The sequence below is a fragment of the Eurosta solidaginis genome, chromosome 4 (assembly GCF_040869045.1).
Source record: "Eurosta solidaginis isolate ZX-2024a chromosome 4, ASM4086904v1, whole genome shotgun sequence".
Classification (NCBI taxonomy): Eukaryota; Metazoa; Arthropoda; class Insecta; order Diptera; family Tephritidae; genus Eurosta; species Eurosta solidaginis.
Window position 1 is genome coordinate 182,914,947 of NC_090322.1, and position 20,063 is coordinate 182,935,009.

A 20,063-nucleotide genomic window follows, 5' to 3' on the forward strand; every position below is an offset into this window, starting at 1 on the left:
CTAAGATCATGATACGTTGTTTAACATTTCGCGTTCTTGCCGGGTTTCTTTTAGTAAGAAAATGTTAAAAGCTTGTGTGGATTGGTTGTGTGAGTTGCATTGGTGGGCCGAATGCAATAAAAAGCGCTCAAATGAGTCATTTCAGAAATACGATTTGTATGAGGAAATGCCTCGTGTTAAGAATTTTTCGCCCAAAATGACGCATTTGGTGCAGTGTAAATATGATATTAGACCGATTTTACATATAAACGAACACTTTTGTTGCTCATTGGCAATTTCTCTTTTGGAGTTACACACGGCAACTCTCTTCATGCAACTCTTTGACATTTCCTTTACATTTGTTTTTTTTAAATAAATCATGGTTCAACTATATGGTTGGTTCATCTGTACAACAGCAAAATATGTTAGTTCAGATTGTCAAAATCTGCGTGTTGGTGTTATGCGAATGGAGTAAAATGAAAACATAAAACTTAGCAGGTTTTGTATGTGTAAGAAAATGTTGCCAATGTGTTGGTTTCATTTTGAGTTTGCCATCTCCTTTTGACAATCCCATCGACCATGCAATGAAAAATATAAAATCAGCTGATGAGATGAGCCAACTGTATAATTGAGCCATGAAATAAATTTTGTTCATTAAAAAATTCAAAATGAAACCCGAAATACTGATTATATCAAATAAAAATAAAAAAATAATCAATTTTTTTAATGGAAAAATAGTAGCAGTTTTCAAAGTAATATTGAAGAGAAAAGAATTTGTGAAAAGAAGAAAAACTCCGCAAAGCGAGTTGCCGGGAAAAATAAGCAAGGTGAATCCATACCAGGTGGTGGCAAAGCGAATTCAACCAATTCGCCGTGCAGAAGAATGTCAAGTTAAAAAAGATGTTCATTGATTTCAATTAACTGTCGTATTGTTGTACAGGGTGTTGCTTGGCAAATAATCAAGAAGAAGCAATTAGCTGTTAGGATAACAACACCTGGTCCTGAATTCGCCTTGAGCTTTAGAAAAAAAAAACGCCCATACACTCGTCAACTATGTGGATAAATCTTACTTTTTCTTGGTTGTTGAAGCCTTCTTTAAATTGGTTTACCAGTTCGACAAAATAACTATGCTAGTGTTTGTGAAATGCGAAGTGGGATCGAACCAAAATTGGTATTTCATATGCTTAGGTTCGGAGATAAACTAGCAGACAATTTCTTTACTCCTTACAGCGATATGTAAAATCATCCGCTAATTATTTGCTTCGTATTTTTAATATAGATTAATAAGAAATGCTTTCACAATAAACTTCGGCGTAGGCGGCGCTAAAGTCAATATATCAGTTAGAAAGATACCTACGGTTCGATTTTGTCCACATTTGAAATATGATTGATATAGCATTTTCAGTTTAAATGAAACTTTTTTCATTTCAAATGAACCTTTTTTCATTTTAAATGAAACTTTTTTCATTTTAAATAAAACTTTTTTCATTTTAAATGAAAATTTTTTCATTTCAAATGAAACCTTTTTCAAGTCAAATGAAACCATACTACTAAGGTAATTGTCAATATATTTATATCGTACTTTATAACTTTGAAGAGATCTTTTTTAACTATGCTGAAAAACACAACCGTAAAAAGTGATCTTTTCTACTCTATGGCGCAGTTGCATTGCACTTCACTCGTTTGGGCCTTTGAAAACATATGGGGTATTCCATCCCATTTCGACCAATTTTGAACCCGACCCCTTTAGAATTGGCTGAAAGTTTTTCTTCTTTTTCTAGCTTACGAAAGGCGTTTTTCAGAAGTTTTTAAAATTTTTTCATCCAACTCAAAAAAAGTTATGAATTTTAAAAAAAAACACCTTTTTTGTTTTCAAAATGCTATAACTTTTTCAAAAATTGACCGTTTGGGATCTTTTTTTTAAATTTGTTTTTAAATGTACTTTTCGGAAAAAATTCAAAAAAAATTTTGAAAGTTTTTTTTTGTAATTTTTCAGTTTTTCGAGATTTTTCGCATTTCGCCCTTTTATCTCATAAAAAACTTCAATCAATTCTGCAATCATCCCCACTAATCCCGGAGTGGGCTGAGAATTTTTTTTTTTTTTTTAATTGAAAAAAAAAACTTTAAAATTTTTTTTTTGTATTTTTTCCGAAAAGTACATTTAAAAACATATTTAAAAAAAAAATGATCCCAAACGGTAAATTTTTGAAAAAGTTATAGCATTTTGAAAAAAAAAACACCGTTTTCCAACTCAAAATAAGTTTTAAATATTTTTTAAATTATTTTTTTAAATATGTTTTTAAATGTTCTTTTCGGAAAAAATACCAAAAAAATTTTAAAGTTTTTTTTTTCAATTAAATAAAAAAAAAAAATTAAATATTCCCGGCCCCCTCCGGTATTAGTGGGGATGATTGCAGAATTGATTGAAGTTTTTTATGAGAAAAAAACGGCGAAATTCGAAAAATCTCGAAAAACTGAAAAATTTCAAAAAAAAAAAAAAACCTTAAAAAATTTTTTTGAATTTTTTCCGAAAAGTACATTTAAAAACAAATTTGTTAAAAAAAGATCCCAAACCGTCAATTTTTAAAAAAGTTATAGCATTTTGAATAGTGTGGCCCCCACTCCGTTGGAAGGACCAGGTGGAAAACGATTTAAACTCCCTTGGTGTGACCAATTGGCGCCGGTTGGCGGAGCGAAGGAGCGACTGGCGCGCCTTGTTGGACGGCCATAACCGTTTAGACGGTTAAGCGCCAATTAAGTAAGTAAGTGTGGCGAATATTAGCAGTATCGATACGCTGCTAGTAATAAATGCTGGACAACAACAAAAGCAAGGCAAGCAGATGAAATGGAAAACAGCCATACCTACATATGTCATGTACATAGCAATAAACAGCGCATATTACTCTGACAGATAAACACATATAGGTACATAGAAGGCAACAATGAATATGAGATGCAGTGGTATACGTGAAGTAATTAAGCAACTAATCGACAAGCCTGTAAGCGAAACGTCTAAACACTGGGAGAAATAGGCGACCGAGGCAACAGGGATCAGCGCATCTCGAGCGATGGGCAATCACTGTGATCCTAACAAATCCTAAGTAAGGAAGGCGTATAAAGGAAATAGTGAAGATCTACTACCATAGTAGTGCTGTTAATAAAGAGCATTTTATGTACAGAACATTTGCGTTTATTTATTCGATAGTTCAGTGATTTGAACGATACAGAAGGGCAGAATTAACAAGAATTTTCTAAAGTCATCTAGAATAGAAGGCGCGCATCGCATCAAATTTAAAAGTGGTTAAGCCATAAACGCTCGACTAACTGGTAGCAGCATGTGTCGCCGTGATGTCTGTGGAAATGTTAGTGTGTCACATATAAAATCTATCCTTGTAACACAAAATTAAAAATGACACTAGTATCAAAGAAGCTACGATGCGAGCATGACTACCGATCGTTTGTGCGAATATGTATATAGATAACAACGTAAAGTTCATACGGCTCGGCATGACGGGCAGAACCATCAATCGTCCATACCGACCATAAATCCGAGCCATACGTCTAGACTGTTGTGATTGGAGACGTATAGAGCATGATTTTTGTCAGTCAACATTACCGTTTCGGGTAATACTGCTCCCTCATATCCAACTTTATCAGCTACGAGTGGTTGTTTTTCCTAGATTGTCAATCAAACGATCTTAACAAACATTTTTCTGGTATTATCTTACGCTCAAAAAGATTCCTGAAGTTAATCGTGTAGGGAATCATACGATGAGAAGAGTAAGGAGTGTTTAAAGTCGTCATATCCTTAGATCGAATATAGAGCTCAGGACGTTATTGCAGTAAGTGGAGGGTCTGAAACTCTGCCGCACCTTAGAGGCAAAATTGAAAGGTAGCACGAACAGTTTCTTTCAAGCAGCGTTTCAGTTAGCCTTAAACGGACCTGAACGATAAAACAAACTGCCGCACGAAAAAACTAAAGTCCAGTTTGTCGTAATAGTATAGGGTATCGTGGTTCGAAAAGGCAACTAAGTTTACTAGAAAGTTATAATAAAACGGAAACTGAAACGCGTGACTGTATGAAGTCCCGGGTCCTAGTTGCTGGCAACTCAAAAGCTCTACAAGAAACTTCATCCATGATGAGTGAATTCCTTCAGCTTTATGTTTTTTTTTTTTTAAATCTAAGTATCGAAAGAGACCCGACAGAAATCTACTAAGGCGTCTTCCATTTTTTTCCAGCTCGTTCGATTTTATCGCATTTTTTTATTTTACAAACGCACATACACGCAACCCATGAGTGAAAAGTGTCCGCTTCTATAGTTCTGCGAGCCTGGTGACTGATCACGGCGGCCGTTGTAGATGCGAAAAAAATCGTATGAGGAAAAAAAATTTGCAGATTGGTGACTGATCACGGCGGCCGTTGTAGATGCGAAAAAAATCGTATGAGGAAAAAAAATTTGCAGATTTCCTTCCCGTCGGGGCTCTTTTAATAAAGGGTTTGAAAAAACCACAAAACTAGAGGCGCCGTTACATATCTTAATAATCTTATACATGTATGTATCCATTTTTAGTTGTCTTGCAGAAGTTGTAAACAATTCCGTATGATTCTCCTCCATCATATCCAACTCCATCAGCTTAGAGCGTGGTGTCGTCAGCAGTTCATTTTGTCTGGGTATCGAACAAACGATCTTATCAAACAGACTCCTAAAATCGTCTTGCTCTGAGAAAGATTTCTGGAGTTAACATAAGAAGATAAAAGGCGTTCCGGCTATGAAAGACTCCAAATAAACCGCAATTTAGAGACTAAATTTGCAAGTATCATGCTAAATAATTTTTGCGGAAAAATCAATCAATAAATGTGGAAATTGCATTCACCGATTCCGCTACTTATAAAATATCACAAGTGGAAGTTAAAGGCAAGGTCCATACTTGCTCATCGACATTTTGTTATCTGTATTAGGTTCCATCATTATGTTTGTTTACACAGTTAACAATAACAGGCACTTTATTTAACAGATCACCCAACGATTTCTGTCAAGTAACGTGTCTGTTAACGTTAAACCGATATGGTTAAAACGGTCTTAAAAGATAAAACAAACTACCGGCCGAAAAAATTGAGCAGCGCGCGATGATAGTAAGTTGTATCGCGGCTCATAGAGGGAACTGAGACTACTGGAAAGATATTATAAAATGACAATTGAAACGCGTGAATGTATGGAGTTCCAGGTCCTAGTCGCAGGCAGCTCAACAGTTCTACGAGAAAATCATTCGCATGATAGCAAAATCCTTCAAAAGCAGTACTGGCAACCCGTAAAAGATGAAAAGAGAACCGCCCGCACCAAATTCGTTGATCAACATCCTGTGGTCAGAAATCGGCATTAACCCATACATATATCCAGAAAATATTGAAATAAAACAAAATATACATTGTTGTTTATGCTTTTTATTAAATGCAGCTGTCCTAGAAAATGAATAAGATCATAAATAAGATGATAAGATGTTTTCTTTTCCAATTTTAATATCGAATTCGGAAAAATATTTTTCCTACCTTAAGATCATCATAGTATGGGATGACACCTTCGGAAAGTGTCTTTATCGCTACAACAACAACAGTGGATCGCATCTTATACAAAATAAATCCCAATTCATGTAAAAGTAATTCTTCTTAGGACCACAAGTATATACTACTGGAACATATTTTAAAGAACATGGTCTAAAGGTTCAAATTTGTTTCCTCATTCGCTTATTTTGCGTTCAGTTATATACCAGGCTCGCAGAACTATAGAAGAAGATACTTTATACTTATGAGTTGTGGTGTGTGCGTGTAAAAATGTGTGGCGGAAGTACATACTTGTGGGTTGATCAAGCTTATCTTAGCAGCCTAAAAGTATGCAATGCTCGTTGAATGAGCTATAGGAAGGAGCACATTTTTACAACCAAGTATCCGCTTCTATAGTTCTGCGAGCCTGGTGTCTGATCTTGGTTAACGTTGCAGATGCGAAAAAGGCGAATGAACCCGCCGCCGTTTATTGGGTGGTTCTCGTTCTATAGAAGACCTGAAAAAAAAAAAATAATCAAAACCAGGTGCCACTTCATATAACGACGATCCTGATATATAGCTAATATATCAAGTTTTTCTTCTCTTGCATTAGCTGCGAACCATTTTGCATAATTCTGCTTCGTCATGTCCAACTTCATCAGCTAAGAGCATTATTTTTTCTGACTGTGATGCAGACGATCTTATCAAACTGATTTCTGAAATCGTCTTACCCTCAAATTTCAAGGGTATCGTGAAGGAAAATCAGAAGATGAAAAGCGTATGGGGTGTTGAATGTCTTCATATCCGTAGATCGAGCATAGATCTGCTGATCCCTGGACAAGGACCTTATCGACGACTAAGTGGAAGGTCTGAAAATTCCATTCTGCAAACATTGTTAGCGTTATGCGAATAAGGTGAAAACGGCCTTAAAAGATAAAACAAACTACTGGAAGAAAAAACTTCAGTGTAGTGTTATAGTAAGGAAACGTGACTCGTTAAGGGGACTGAGACTACTAGAAAGTTATAATAAAAGGAAAACTGGAACGGGTGAGTGTATGAACTATCAGGTCCTGGTTGCCGGCAGCTCAAAAGTTTTACCAGAAACTCCAACGGCTGGTGAGCATATTCCTTCAAGAGCAGTAATGGCGACCCAGCAAACCCAATATCATGACATCAGTATCCTTTATATCGGATTGAGCGCCTTATCAGCGTACTTCGTATGTATAGTATCGACTAGATCCGATACAACCAATCCTAAAAGAAACTTTGTAAGAGTCGCAGGTCGTCGGTCATTCACATATAAATATATCCAGAAAGTATTTAAATGAAAAAAAAATATAATGTATTTAATTAGCGAGCTTTGCTCATATTGCTTTATACAATGGTTTTTGTAATTGATATTAGAGAAAAATTGTAAGTTTACAAACGGCGATGGTTACTAGGACATTTTCTCTAATATCAATTACAAAACCCATTGTATAAAGCAATATGAGCAAAGCTCGCTAATTAAATACATATGATCATGTTGATATAATAGTAACAGCGGAAGTATTAAAAAAACAAATACTGTAAAAATCCGAACAAATGTTACTAAGCTTTCAAAAGCGCGCCTAAAAATCATATCCACACCATTAGGAATAAACTACATACAGAGTGTATGTGCCTGCATGGTGATCAAAAGGAATATAAACAAAAAGGCAACTCTTAGAGACCAATTGTACAGCGAACAACGGAACATTCATATGGCGTAGCAGCTAAAGGCTTGCACTGATATGAATGTTGGAGATTCGAGTTCAACGCTCAGCTCCCGAAAAGCTAGCTGATGAAGAAGTGAAATTCAGAAACATGTCCTAGTAACCATCGCCGTTTGTAAACTTACAATTTTTCTCTAATATCAATTACAAAAAATATAATGGTTTTTATTTTCTTTATTAAATGCAAAATTCTTCATAGATGAAATAAAATCTGCTGTTCCATTTTTTAGTTTTTGTACACTTTCTCTCTTCCTATCGAATTTGGAAATTCCCCCTAAATTTGCGATTTCTTAAAATTCACCAGGCTCGCAGAACAATAGAAGCGGATGCTTGTAAGTCATACATGTGCGTGTGTGTGATTGTTGTAAAAATTTGTTGCTTCCTGTGCGTTGCTGTTGAACGGAAGTGCATACATATAGGCTGATCCAAGTTAATATCAGCAGCCTATAAGTATGAAACGATTAATGAGTTAGAGGAAGCAGTTGTTTTTACAACTACACGCATACGTATGAGTAACAAGCATCCTCTTCTATAGTTCTGCGAGCCTGGTGACTGATCATGGCATTCATTGTAGATGCGAAAAAAGCAAATGAGGGAAAAAAATTTCGCAGGGACGCCCTTAGTAGATCTTGAATTGAAAGATTGAATTTTGAAAATAACCACAAAACTGGAGACAAAAAAGTAAATATTTACAGGGCCGATATACCTTTGAAGAGATTTCTTCTCTTGCAGAAGTAGGCAACAATTTCTCATGACTCTGCTTCCTCATATCCAACTTCGTCAGCGTGGTGTTAGCAGTTGATTTTCTGACTATAGTGTAGATGATCTAATATAAAATCGTTCACCCCTCAAAAAGATTTCTGGAGTTAATATTGCGGCATATGTAAAGGCGTAAGGTAAAGTAAAAGTTAATGGAAAGACTTGCGGTTCGAAATTTGGTTATCTGTATTAGACTCCATCTTTAAGGCCATTTACACCATCCCCGGTTAACGTTAACAGGCGCTTCATTTCACAGATAACCAAACGATTTATGCTGGATAACGTGTCTGAGTTATATCGGATAGGAAAAAATGTCTCTAAAAGTTACAAACTACCGGATGGAGACTTAAGTGCAGTGCACGTCCATAGAAAGTGGTATCGTGGCTGGAAAAGGAAGTGAGACTACTGGAAAGATATAACTAAAGGCATTTTGAAACACGAGAATGTATGAAGTTCCAGGCTCTGGTCGCTCAAAAGTTCTGCCAGAAAATCCATCGCATGATGAGCAAATTCCTTCAAGATCAGCAATGGTGACCCCGAAAACCGCGTCAAATATTGCGGCACCAGTATCTTTAATATCGGATTGTGGGCCTGATCAGTGTGTCTTCATACTTCATAGGTCTTATATCGACTAGATCTTTATGTACCGACGAATACTGAAAAAAAAAACATGACAAGAGAATTAACCCGCACCAAATTCGTTGATTTACATGCCGGGGCATTTGTAGTCGGACTTCGGCATTTACCTTACCATATTCCCAGGAAAATATTTAAAAGAAACAAAATATTCAATGTTTTATGCTCCTTATTAAATGCAACTGTCCTCAAAATTAATAAGATTATAAATAAAATGTTAGTTGCTTTCCTCATTTTTTTTTTTTTTTTAATTTTTGTACAGTCTTGAATATCAATTCGGAAAAATGTTCCCTCTACCATAAGAACATCATGTACCTCCAATTTTTCATTGTTTTAAGAGACCCCGTCTTCCTAATTTTTTTTCTCATTCGTTTTTTTCGTTTCTACAACGATCACCGTGATCAGTCACCAGGCTCGCAGAACTATAGAAGACAATACTTATCAGCTGTTTGACCGGAAGTGTAAACATGTGGGCTGATCAAGTTAATATCAGCGCCTGTAAGTATGCAATGCTCTTTTAATGAGTTAGAGGAAGCGGCACATTTTTAAAAACACAACCACATGCACACGTATGAGTGTCAAGTATACTCTTCCATAGGTGTAGATATGCAAAAAGCGAATGCGGGAAAAAAATATGGGGACGTCCTTAACAGATTTCTTGTCTGTTGCGTTTCAAAGAAAAGATTTGAAAAAACAGCAAAACTGATCTTATGGTATAGCTGACCTACCATTGTTTTCTTCACTTTCAAAAGTTGCAAACAATTTCGTATAATTCTACTTCGTCGTATCCAATTTCATCAGCTTAGAGCGTGGCGTCGCATTTGTTCTTGTCTGACTATCTCATCTTATCACGTGCAAAGGATGGAGTTCGGTGCCAATATGGATGAAGACAGCCAATGTGTATAAGAGAGCCAGATACCGGTTTGAGAGTGTTTTTCCGTGATCTCCTAAGGAAATTTGAAAAGGTTTGCGAGATAGCCATGGCTCAACGTAGAAGATAGCTGAGTTCAAAACTACTTGCCGAACTGAAAAAAAAAACAAAAAAATTGAGTTAATAGTTTTTTATGTAACTGCCCGCTGAGTTATTGCGTCAAAACTCCGATGTATGAATGTCTACAAAAGATCCCCTACAAAAGCTGTAGTAATAGGAAAGAATTGACTCAGATTTTTGAAGCAATTCAGACTTTCTTGATAGCCTGTCGGACAAATATTGATATTTGGCTTTTAGCAGGTTCAAGAGAGAAAGCAAAGGATTAATATATATTAAGTAAGCTATTTCAGGTTAGACGAATATGGGGGGCTGTACTCATTGAGGACATTGCACAATGAACCAAATTCCTCTCAGTTAGGCTGGGTTTTTCAGTGCGAGTTTAAACTCCAGTTAAAGTTGAATGGAGTTTAACTTGGCACTTTGTTCGATAACATCAAATTTTGCTGCTCATCTCAGCCTAAGCGGCCGAAGTGGCAGGATTCAACTCTAGTCAACTTTAATTGGAGTTTAAACTCGCACTGAAAAACCGGGCCTTAAAGTTTGGACAAACGGCGTCTCAACCTAACCCAACTTACCTAAAAGTATGCAATAAATGTTTAATGAATCTCCGAGACCATACTCAGTTTGGTACCAAAGAAGATTCAACGCTTTGAAAGCTCAATACCTCGTCTATGCTACGCCGCGCAACTGTCAACTGCCAACTTTACGAGCCACTGAAGTGGAAAAAATTGAAGGACGTACATTTCATTTGGAAATTTTTTGCATGTTACAGAAATGTTCTTTTATTTTGTATACCAATTTTCCTTGCTCTTTGTCAAAGGACATTTAAAACTGTAGCCATTTGGTACGCTGACAACTGTCAGATAAATAAGCGGAAAACAATTGTCAACGTAGGATGATGGAAATTGTCTTTTGCTGAAATTAGCCAAAGCAAAAAAATTCAAAGTGCGCACATAGCGGTACTTGAGTACACAAATACTTTGTTCTAAGCTACTCTGGCATATCATTTACGATGTTATGTTGTTTATGAATGCCATCGATTAAGAATCAAGCAAGTGGAAAAAATGTTTCCTATGATAGCAAAAAAAAAAAATAACAATTTCTACATTGTACTTACTCTATACTCATAATTCCCTATATTTCCTTGTCATTGCAGATTTTGTGTTGGTGATCGTTTTTACCTCTGCGAAAATAAAATACTCTGCGAATATGACTATGAGGAACGACTCGTCTTCGCTTCAATGGCTAATCATCCGATGTTGAAACGACATGCTAGCGCTATTGGACAAGGTTCACCCACAGGTGCTGGTGGTATGATGGGTGGTGGTAGTCCCGGCGGACCGGGTAATGTTGTACAAAATGGACCGCGTACACCAGGTGATCATAATAACAACAATGGACCACAAACTGGTGCTGGTGGTTCACCATTTAGTGTACAAGCGGCGGCAGCTGCAGTGCATATGAAAAATTCCTTAGGCGCGTCCAGCTAAAATAAAGCCCTAGCTAGTGGCAGTGGCGGTTGTGGCGGCGTCGGCATCAATGCCGCAGCTGCTGGCAACGTCAATAGGTGCTACTATAATACTAATAATAATAATGGTATTGGCATTGGTGGGGGTGTCGGCGTGGGTGTTTGCGGTGCAGCTGGTCCAGGTGCTGTGGGCATGGACGGCTGTAAAAGCTACCAAAGAAAATACTATGACATAAATTGACTGAATGGTGTTGGTGTGAAGAAGTGGAGAAGGAGGTGAAACATTTTTGTTTGCTGAGTCATGCAACAAACGAGCAAGTTAGATATACCTAAAAGGTTATTGGAATTATATTAAAAAAAAAAAAAACATGCGTACCTTCATGGGTGGGTATGTATTCGCATGTTTAAGATCAATTTTGTGTGTGTGCTGGTGTGTAGTGAATTAAATATAACGTTGATTTATTGATTTAATTACTTAGTTCTTCAATGGTGTGTGTGTCCACTTGGCTTATAAATGAATTTATTTTAAGTCAATAGCAGGACAATATTTAATTTAAGTTCGTAATATAATTTAATTTTAATTAATTGTTAAATTAGGTAATTTTTAATTGTTTATCGTTTGTAAAATTCTTTAAATGTGTTGCATATCGAAACTTGTAAAAACTAATCGTGAACCCTTTGTTCGAATAATTGTGTAAGTTGAATAATCAATTGCTTAATCAATTGACAACTAGATTTATAAAAGTTTTGGTTAATCAAATTGAACTTCTTCGACTTATTTAAAAATAGGATTAATTATTAATTGATTAGTTGTCGCAGATTTATTCAATTGCTCAGACTACTATTCAATTAATATGGTATTCGATTATAAAAAAATTGTATCACTCAAATAAAGTTCTTTTTTGAATAATCGCAAATCAATACAACTCGTTTAATTGGGTAAGTGAATAAGAGACTAATCAAACCGAACATTGCTTGAGTAATTTTAAATATGTTTTATGCAATCAAAAATTACTTAATTCATGGTATTGTGCTATTTTTGGATTGATAAAGAAATGTATTGCTCGAGTAAATTTCTTATTTGATTAATCGAAAAAAGAATAAGTCATTAAATCAGCAAAGAACGAAGTGATTAATCAAAATTTTAGTGACTTACCAATCGCACAGCCCTAGAAAACCAATTCGTAAGCATATTGTGTTTTGCTTGAAGAAGCAAGTCAAAATATAGTTGGTAAAAATTTGTTGAAGAAATTGTGCCAAAAACTGTCTGAAAGCGAAATTAAAATAATAAAAAAGTTGTAATTAATTTTTAATTTATTTGACTAATTAACTAAAAGTTGGCGTTTATTTTAAATCATTTGATTAAAAAGAGGAAAACATTTACATCAAATTTTCAGAAAGGAAGCCACTATCATTTTTTAAATCTTTCATAAAAATTTGTGTTTGAGAGCATTGATGGCAGAAATCTATCGAAAGTCGACTAGCGATAAATTCTGTTATGATTAGAAAGAATTTTACTATATCGAAATCTAAGAGAATCAAATGTACATTTACAATCCTATTTTCATCTCTAAAGGGGTTTAAATAGATTAAATTGAGGATTCATAGCTTCCTTCCAGAATTTTATTTGAAGGATTAATTAAAGATTTTAAATAAAGATTTGCTTGAAATCGTATCATCATCATTAATTGATGCTTGGTCGATTAGTTCGGCAATTAATTAGCCAAACATTTCTGCTTCACGATAACTGACGCCAATTCGTTGTACTATGTTCATATCTGAAAAGTTCGTACAGCTCGTCATTAAACGTCCTTCGATATAAGCCGTTGACATCACGTGATGGTGATTCCGTAGAACTGTTTTCTTGTATACTCCAAGGGCTGTGCCATCTTCTCTCAACATTGTTCATGATTCCGTAGTATACCTCAGAACAGATATGGACACCCTTTAAGAGTGCGATTTATCAGTAGAAGACATACGTTTTCAGTTGCCTGCCAACTAAGGTACGCTCTTCTATTAGATTTCACTATTGCGGCTTCGATCTGTTGCTAAAACTATCATCTTCAGAATTAAATTAAAGAAGACGCAAGACATGAAGTCGTCTCATTTGAGGCATCGTTTTGTTGCGAATTACTCTGAGTGGCCCTTTTCTAACTAGACCTCTGTTGTTCTTGTAACCGCAAAATCCTTCGCTGTAGGTTTAGAGGAGTGTTATGGATGTAGGCAGTACTATGTTGCATTTGAATTCGGTACGTCCCTGTACCAGCTCCTGTTACTAGCATGGCCGCTGTTAAATCGTTATTTTTACTACTCGAATCTGTCCGTTAATCCCTAGGCATATTTCTTTCACCTTCGCTTATCGATAACCTGACCCATACTCCACGCGTTAATGCGCCCATACGCGCCGCGGATCTGTAGCCGCTACTACGCAACATTACTCCTTGTACCAGTTGTTCTTCCAGACGTTCACAGCGGTGATCAGTAGTGAGTGTTCTGACTATTTCGACTCTACAGTTTGGATTTATTAGGCAATTTCTGTTCTGTAATTTAGGGCCCCATTCTCTATTACGAAACGAACGTTCGTTTCGCCTCAGAGACGAATTGCGAGTGTATTTGCACTATTTTAAACGATGGCAACATATAATTTGACAATTGTTTTCGGCTTTCTGAGTGACATAAAGTCAGAACGAAAATGATAGAGAATACCATTGCTAGACGAAATCGTTTGGAGGCTAATCGTTCGTATGAGCTATCGTTCGCAATACAGAATGAAGCCCTTAGTTCCAGAGGACCATCCATTTTCAAGTATTTAGTTCTTTGCTGTTTGATATCGACTCCGGAAAGTCCCTTCTCATAAATTCTCTCTGTGCTATCAATTGCTTCAGAGTTAATAATATTACAAATTTTACAATTTGAGAGAATTGGTAACTCTAGTATAATATACGGATGATGTGTACCCATTCGGCTGATCATATTTAAAAGTGTTGCCTTCTTTTAGGCGTATACTTTGCTTTTAGTCGCCGTTTACACACAAAAATTTTGTTGCTGATTATCGGCAAATTCTCTTTTGGTGTTGCGTATCACATTTACACACGCCGACTCTTTCTAAGCAATAATTTAACATTTCATTTCAATTATGTCTAAATTTTTTTTATTAATTGAAAATTTGGGAAAATGATTGTTATATATTAAATATATAAATTAAAATTATAAAATTTTGTGTTCAAAATCAACAAAAAGTTCTTCAATAAAAAAAAATTACTAAACCGAAATTTGACAACAGAGGAAACATAGCACAAACAAGTCTCCGAGCACTTGGCGCCCGTCCCTTTGCTCGTCACCCCCTCTTCAAGTAATGAATTTCAGCAACAAAAATATTTGTATGTAAACAGCCACTCAGGATATTCTTTGCAACTTATGAATGAAATCGAATAACTAAATTATTAGAATAAAAGTTGTGTTCTTTAAATTTGATGAGTTTAAATGAACTTCACTAATTTGAAGTTATTAAAAAACAAAAAATAAAACTATATAAAAAAGTTTTTTTTTTAGTCAGCCCCACCGAAGATTATCGACTCGTGCTGAGTTCATTTCAGATAAGTTTTAAATTGAATTATTGTAAAAAAAAGTTTGTAATTTAAATTATGTTACTTAAATACTAAGAGAACTGTTTTTATCATTATGACATATTTTTATTTCCACTGTATATAAATCATAAATCATAAGCATAGAATTTTACTTAGACATCATGTAAAAAAAAAAATAAAAATAAAAAAAATATAAATTACTAAAAAAGTTTTATTATAAAACACTCGCTCAGTTTTTTCACATCTTTACAAAAGCTATAAATTTAAACATATAATGTCTGTATGTATGTGAATAAATTGAATTGTTGATTATTTTTTAAGTTTAGTTTTAGTATGAGGCTAAATAAATTTTACGAGTACATAAAAAATGTGAAAAAAAAATTTATATTTCTGTGTGAGCGAGTTGAACTAAAATCGAATTGCAATTTGTGTGAAAAAATATATTTCTGTAAAGAATCTACTTTTTTAATTCATATATTATATAAGTGCGCGTATGATTTCATAGAATTTATAACTTAATATTAATAATTTAAAAAAAAAATATATATATATATATATATAAAACAAAGCCAACCTAAATAAATACTAAAGTTCTTTGTTGTATCTTTCGAATTTCATTAATTATTTACTGATCAACTATTATGCTGTACAATGAACTCTAAAATGCTAACAAAAAATTCAGAGACCCAAACAGTTGCATATAACTTATAAAACAATAGTTCTTGGAAGAAGGGGTTCTATTGACTTTAGCTGTATTTGAAATCAAACTACTGCCTTCTACTTATCTCGGCCGTCGTGTTTTTGTGGTGGTAGCATGCTTTCACACCCAAGATTCTGGGTTAAAATCCCTGGCAAAGCAACATCAAAAATTTAGAAACCAGTTTTTTGAATTATACAAACGTCTTTTTAAACGGGACGCCCCTAGGCAGTGATTTGGCTAACACTACGAGTGTATTACTGCCGTGAAAAGCTTCACAGTAAAAACTCATCTGCCTTGCAGATCCCGTTCCGCCAATTTGTAAATAATAAGGAACGCGGCGTAAATTGGAAGAAAGGCTCGGCCTAAAATCTCTCCTTAGGTTATATAGTTATAAGTTTAGAACACCGCGGTCTGCTTTTAAAAATATGGGCCTCGGCCCAGCTAAGCAGAAGGTACCTCCCAATATTAAGTAAAACCACTGTTACTTGCATGGAAAATTACGAGGTGAAGTCCCCATCTAGATACGACATCCATACTTGCCCAACTTTTAGTACAACAATGTGTAAATATCTCGGTATGGATATATACGAAGGCCTGAAGTAAATATTGTGGCGAATGTTGACATCACTAGGCTGTTAGTAAATAAACACGCAACAACAAAAACATAAAGTAACCACTTATGAACATGTACACATTAAAGCGAACAACACTTATATACAAGGCAACGAAGAGATATCTCACGCACACAAATATATAGTCATTAGCCGAAATAGTTACTCACACATATAAACGCATATGGCTATGTGAGAGGCGTGGACTACAGATATACATGTACATATATAGCTAGGAACTAACCAAGCATGAGCTACAACTGTTCGCGAAATTACTAGACCTTAGGAGAAATTGGTGAAAAGCAGCGCAAGCTGAGTAATAACTAATCAGTTTTGATTTAAGCACGCTATTGGTTGTGAAGTTAAATTGTGAAGTACTACTCCCAAAGTAATCTAAATAAAGACCTGTTTGTACTACTAAATATTGGAGTGATTTATTCAACAGTTTAGCGATTCGAACGTTAGAAGAAGATTTCAAATAAGCAGAATTTCCCAAAATTCGTTACAATATCAGCGGTTGATGTTTGCCCTGTCCGGAAGTCTATCTAGTTTAACCTGTGGTTCTTTTAATGCGTGCCACCATTATTTTATGCGGTCTCAAAACGAAACGTAAAAATGTTCCAGGTGATCTGGTTTTAACCTAGTAGAGACAGCAGCCAAACAACCAAATTATTCGTTTTTTGTAGAGCTCACTTTAAGTGCGCTTGCATATGACCAATCCTCCTTCATGTTCAATTAAATCTGAAGCTGTTTGCTGGTTGCTGTTAAGGCTTGCTTGATATCAAGTCCTTCCTAATTGTAGCTGTATATTGTAAAAAGTTCAACTCTAGATATGAGAGTGTACCTATAGCGTATCGCATTATGGGTGCGTCTTCCAGATTTCATAGTTCTTTTGGTTGTTGCTAAACGAAGCCTACGAATGGCAGATCCATTCAGCCTTTATTCATAGATTAGATCCGATATCGTGTTGAAACAGCAGTTTTCCGTGACTTCCACTTTGGAGTTTGGGTCTTGAGATCTAAAGAGCAACATATTGTGGCGAATATTAGCATATCGATACATCACTATGCTGCTAATAACAAAACGCACAACAACATCAAAGGAAGCAGCCACACATGCATGAAGTCAGCAGCTAAGAGCGAAAAAGAAAGAGAAACAGTCACAAATAATGTAATCAACAGCCAAGGGCGAAAATTACATTACTTAAATATGCATATAGATGAATAAAGCTAAATAACCAACTATGTGATACAAATTTTCGAAATGGCGAAGCAGCGCAAGCTGAGGAATAATCAATCAAGCGAGCAATCTTAATTGTGAAGTACTACTACCAAAGTAGTGTAAATATATACCAGTGTTCACCAAAATTTAAACTGTGGCTGTGTTTGTAAGAGTAACATCATCGTAGTAGTAGTTTTTCAATCGTTGATAAAAATCCACCGAGGTAGAACGTATGCACGCATGTTTGTTGACACTCAAAAAATGAATCGCTAATATGCCATGCAAATTCTATTTTGTTACTTCAGTGTAACAACAAATTTAAACAAAATATTTGCTAACAATCAAAACCTTCTGGGCATGTTGCTACTCTGCTTTTTAAGCGACTACTAAACGGAAGAGAATAAAAATACGTGTGAAGCGAGTGCGGATAATTATTTCAATAGCTTACGACCACTGAGACATATATACTGAATATTGGAGTTATACTGTATATTTGAGTTATTTATTCGACAGTTCAGCGATCCGAACCATAACAACAATATTATTTCTATATTACGCCAGGCCGATATAGTTTTGGTTTTGTATGTTAAGCTCTTCCGCCTATTTTCCTCGGTCAGTATTTAGATAATACTGTTATTTTTGGGTTTAAAAAATTAAGGCATAGATTGAAATATTATTTGTGGGGATTTGGACTAAAGAGGGATCAGAGATTTTCGCTTAAATTTTTTGGCAGGATTCATCCAGTTATGATAGTGGCCATCCAACCTAACCTAACGCATGTAAGGCCAATAGATCTGTAGTCACTTGGCTTGTGAAAATGTTGTGTGAAGCTGTCCCTTCTCGATAACTAGTGGCGTAGTGAGGTTTTCTTGCGCCCGGGGATATTTTTTCTGAGCTGCACACGATCAATCCTTCTTAAGATTTCGTACCAGAAATGAACTAATGTTATGAAACTAAAATTTAGTATATTTTGCAACAGAGCTGTAGCTTCGCTTCTGAAAGAGGTGTAGCTTCGCTTCTGGTGTCACTTGTAGTGTTAGTGTCCTCTGCTAATTGTTCTAAGTGTTCTACTACATTCTCTAGCCCATCGACGATAACGCTAACAGCTTGTATTCTGGCGCTCCATCGTGCTTCAGATTCACGTTTGACAGTTTTTGGTAAAGCATTGTTTATTAATTCCCAGCGTAACGTTGAACGTGATACTTCACAACCTATCGCAAGTGTTCCGGATATATGCATGCATTTTTGAGTATAGAAAATTATTTCTAAAAATCATTTATAAAAAAAATACAAATTATCCAGGAAGTTCTGGTTTGCGGACTACTTGGCGCCACCTGTGAGTAGCGCCCGGGGCAAGATGGCCCCTTGCCTTCCCCCGCTCACTACACCACTGTCTATGCCTTGGTCAATATGTATATTTAACTGTTATTTTCGTCCTTAAAAAATTAAGGCATCGAGTGAAATATTATTTATGGAAATTAGAATAAAAGATGGGTCGGAGATTTTCACTTACATTTTTGTTGGTTCGACCCCCAGAATAAAATTACTGTTGAAATGGGTCTCTGTTAAAAATATACTAAAAAGTAAAACGAAGAAGAAAGCAATAAAATGAATTGTAAACCGAATGCAATTTCCATAGGCATCTATTTAAGTGATTTTATGAGTGAAGAATTCAATAACAAATCAAAGCAGACCACAAAACATAACAGCTGAAAGGTGTAGCAAAAAAAAAAAAAAAAACAACAAAATGTTAAACGACACAATAGCAACAAAAGAACAAAGAGCAAACGAATAGAGCAGCTTAACTATATTGCATATAAACAATAGTACTAAAATTATTTTCAAAGCAACAAAAAAGAAAAAATAAAAAACCACAACTCTCGCAACAGTCCACGAATCACATAAACTAAATGTAATAAAAAAGAATTGAGAACAAAATGTAAGGCAGTTTTCAAACCAAAGTTAGTGAAGTGCTCAGCAAATAAGATAAATAAATAAATTTACTTATATACCATACATAGCTACTAATTATATCAATAAAGTAAAGTAAAAATTAAAAAATGTAATATGATATGACATTTTGTAGCCGCTCGAGTGTAAAAACACGATACACCTACATACATATACTGATATTATTTAATTAATTAAGAGCAAAAATTTTAATTCTGATAAAACTCAAACAAAAATCAAAATATTGCATTAAACTGATATTCAAATATAAACCGATATTGAGATAAAGTAAATGTAAAATAAAGAAAAAAACATGCCGAAAATTAACAAAGTAATACTTAGAAAATATATATAAAATAATGTATGTATAATAAAAATTAACGAAAAAATAAAACAAAAAATACGAATAATAAAACATAATTATTAAAAAAGAAAATATTGATGTAATTTTGTGCGTTTCTATTTTTGCAAATGGTGGAATTGGTTCATGATTTTAAGTAAGTATTGTGGCGAATATTAGCAGTTCTATACATCACTATGCTGCTACTAAATGAATGCACAACAATAAAGCAAGCAGCCACACATAACCAGCAGCTTGAAGATAGAAAAACAATCACACATCACGTTATCATCAGCTAAGAGCAGAAGCTTTTACTCACCCATATACACGCATAGAGCTAAATAACCAAGTATGAGGTACAATCGTTCCAGAAGGCATGTTCGTGAAAAGTCGAGACCTTAGGAGAAATATGCGAATCAGGCAACAGAGAGTATAAAAGCCACACTTTAGAATTCACTAGAAGCAATTTAGATTAGGGGGTTGTGTAGCGCAACCCTTTCAGGTTGGCAGCGCAATATATAGCTTCTC

General features: G+C 35.1%; 1 protein-coding gene across 1 annotated transcript in view; it reads left to right on the forward strand.

Moving 5' to 3' along the window:
- Nucleotides 1–19,507, forward strand: part of Bx (Beadex) — a 433,930-nt gene extending 414,423 nt beyond the window's left edge. The window contains exon 5 of the mRNA XM_067784142.1: nt 10,815–19,507. Coding sequence (XP_067640243.1) covers nt 10,815–11,148 — 334 coding nt within the window. The 3' untranslated portion in view covers nt 11,149–19,507. The remainder of the gene's footprint in view (nt 1–10,814) is intronic.
- Nucleotides 19,508–20,063: the final 556 nt, after the last annotated feature.